The 3,169-nt window shown below is 36.0% G+C and overlaps 1 protein-coding gene across 1 annotated transcript; it reads right to left on the bottom strand.

Moving 5' to 3' along the window:
- Positions 1–1,000: 1,000 nt before the first annotated feature.
- Positions 1,001–2,129, bottom strand: RpL19 (ribosomal protein L19). The gene is made up of 3 exons (XM_017632854.1): positions 2,020–2,129; positions 1,832–1,938; positions 1,001–1,572 (listed from the first exon to the last, which is right to left on the bottom strand). Exons 1-3 carry the CDS (start codon positions 2,022–2,024, stop codon positions 1,067–1,069), a joined length of 618 nt encoding a protein of 205 aa, XP_017488343.1. The 5' UTR covers positions 2,025–2,129; the 3' UTR covers positions 1,001–1,066.
- Positions 2,130–3,169: the final 1,040 nt, after the last annotated feature.

Below are 3,169 nucleotides of genomic sequence, written 5' to 3'. Positions count from 1 at the left end.
CAGGAGTGAAATGAAATGTGATAGTAAATGAGTAATGTAAATTGGAAGAGCAAGGCAATAGTATATGTAACAAAATTCCATAGGGGTATTCTCTGAGTCTTGCAAAGCCCTTGCACGGTGCACGGATTGCACGGTTTGCAAAGCTGTCCCATACGAAAACCGGTTTTAGCCGTGCAATCCGTGCTATCTGTGCACCATGCAAGGGCTTTGCAAAACTCAGAGAATACCCCTCATATTTTACATACTTGGAAGAAATAAAATGCCATTTAAAAAACTTTTATTCACCAACTCTCATATCTCGTTTGGCAATTGCATCCGCATAGAAAGTATACTGTTCGCTTAAAAGTGAATATTTTAGAAAAATTTGCATTGACAAATACCGCAAATAAGAAAAAAATGGCTACTTCAAAATTTTTGTAGAAAATTCTAAAATTCACTTTACATTTTCCAAGCTCCAATTTACGTTTTCTAAAATCCAATTTACGTTTTCTTAAATCCCGTTAACTATTCTAAAATCCAATTTACGCTTTCTAATATCCAGTTGACTATTCTAAAATCCAATTTACACTTTCTAAAGTCCAGTTGAGTATTCTAAAACCCAATTTACGCTTTCTAAAATCCAGTTGACTATTCTAAAATCCAACTGGAAATGGTGTAGTTCGACTTAGCGCAGGCTCACGAAACAAAAAGTAGAGCAATTTACGTGCAGGAAAAATCCTCATGAAACACAATTTTGCGAGATATCTTAACCTGGCGTAACCTAGAGCACCTCAATCAACACAACTAATATAGAATCATGTTTTAGTTTTCATTGCAATCTGTCAAAGGTGTTCAGAAATGCATGAAATTACCTCATTTACGCAACCAAGTTCCAATTCGGCATTTCACCGTGGTTGCGCATACTAGATATTTCCAACATAGATTATACCATACCATTTCAGCCACTGGCAAGGCAAATGAAGTTCCGTAGGCAATCGAAATCGGCCATAAAAACAAAAGCTTGTATTCCAGAGTACTAAATACATTTAATGTTCACTTTCTCAACGTATTAATGTATTCATAAGCTTTATTTTTTTGGACCTGTGGTCGCTGCTTGTGCGGCTATCTCATCTTCCTTAGCGTGTAGTTTGGAGAGCTCTTGCTTTTTGGCAGCAATTCGCTCTTCACGGCGCTTTCTTGCTTCACGAACTTTATGTCTTCTGGCCTCGGCTTGATCCGCAAGCATCTTACTGCGTTGTTTCTCCGCCTTTTTTTTATGGATGTATTCCATCAAAACACGTTTGTTTTTAAAAACATTACCCTTGCACTTCATGTACAAGTCGTGGTACAAATGACGGTCAATCTTTTTGTTGTCTCTGTACTTTTTTAGCAAGCGTCTCAAAACCCGTTGTCTTTGCATCCATAGTAACTTTGTAGGCATACGAGCATTCGCAGTACCCTTTCGTTTTCCAAAACCACAATGACGACCTTTGCGACGAGCTTCAGTGTTCTTACGAACGCGGTAGCGAGAATGCACAACAACAGGCTTTTTGATAATCAAACCATCCTTGATTAACTTCCGGATGTTTTGACCTAAAATTATATTTAACCAATAATTAATGAATCCTTAAAAAAATTACCACATAGGCTGCATTCCAAAACGTCAAAATACAAAGCATCAGTCTCTTTTTATTTCTAAACCTCAGAAGATTGTAATTTCAAATGTGCGCAACCAAGGTTAGATGCTAGTTTAAAACTAGGTTGCGCGAGTTAGATTTTTTCTTCTAAACCGGTTTAGAAATAAGAGACTGATGCTTTGTATTTTGACGTTTTGGAATGCACCCACACTTACGGGAATTGGTATTGGCAATTTCGTTTATCTCATTTGGATCCAACCAAACCTTTTTCTTGCCACATCGCATAACAGAGGCAGCAAGCCTTTTTTGCAGCTTAAGAGAACTGAAAAAGGAAAAATCGATTACTCACAGCAAAAATGAACGGAAAAATACATTTTGGTTTATTAAAAAATTCAGCCAATACCTCATGTCGACTAACTCGCGACGAATTTCAGAAAGGAAAGAAAGACAGCGGAACGGAAACAAGAACCCTGCTTTTGCCAACCACTCAAACACAAATCATAACTTATAATGCAGTATTTATACGTTTAAACTCGTGATACAAACAAAGAAGGTAATTTCACTTTGAAATTTTTTGACATAAACTAGTGGGATTCATGAAATGTCGCAAGCTCGGGAACACCTAAAGAATACGGACCTTTGAGCTGGCGAAAAAAAGTGAGCATGGCTCGCCCCCTTTTCCGGATTTTAAAGGGCAAATTTTTTTTTTCGGTGCAAATTGACAGGGCCGTCGATAGGGGAGAGGGGGTGTTTACGTGGAATTTTCAACATTTTCAAAAGCTTATATTTCGAAAACTATTTAACCGCTTTTCTAAATATGGACACAGTTGGAAAGGTGATTGAAGGGCCTTTCATTCGATGTATATATCTATGTATACACATTGAGAAAAAGTAAAAAATGGAATTATGGCATTTTTTTTTTATAAAAATGTATGTTTTTCTTTAAAACATACGTAATTAACTATATTTACAGATATGTTTATCAGAAAGAGCACATAAATACCGTTAATTTGATATATGACTTGTAGCAAAAAATTCTTGTGGACATAATATTTGACTAAATATATATAAAAATATAGTTTTATATGAAAAAGGAAAAGCGCCGCAGGCGAAAATTTGGAATAAAAAATCGCGCGTTAGAAAATCTTACTCTATTTAGTTTTTACAAAAATTTAAATAAAATTTAAAAAAATACTAAAGAAATATATACAAACCATTTTTTTAACACACCTTTTTGCGTAGGCGGCCTTCGGCCGCGCTTAGGGATTATAACCCTCACTACGTAGAATTCTTCTTTCTGAGTTGCCAAATAAAAGGGGCTGAACACCTTTTGCAGATAACACCTTTTTGCGTAGGCGGCCTTCGGCCGCGCTTAGAGATTATAACCCTCACTACGTAGAATTCTCCTTTCTGCGTGCGAAAAAAAGGAACAGAAATCCCCTTTTCACAAAAGTATATTTCTTGTGCATTATTTGGGTATTTTTAAAGTTGAAATACAAATTTTATTAATAGAGTGGCAGCACCAGTTTCCTTCCATCTTATTTATTATATTT

The sequence above is a fragment of the Rhagoletis zephyria genome, unplaced genomic scaffold (genome assembly GCF_001687245.7).
Source record: "Rhagoletis zephyria isolate East Lansing unplaced genomic scaffold, Rhagoletis_zephyria_1.1 Rzeph_scaffold_10746, whole genome shotgun sequence".
NCBI classification, from domain to species: domain Eukaryota; kingdom Metazoa; phylum Arthropoda; class Insecta; order Diptera; family Tephritidae; genus Rhagoletis; species Rhagoletis zephyria.
Note: the sequence above shows the minus strand (reverse complement) of the source record. Positions and strands in the feature narration are given on the sequence as shown.

Coding starts and splice junctions, on each gene's coding strand:
- RpL19 (XM_017632854.1), bottom strand. Junction 1,573..1,831: donor AATTGCCAATACCAATTCCC/GTAAGTGTGGGT, acceptor ATATAATTTTAG/GTCAAAACATCCGGAAGTTA.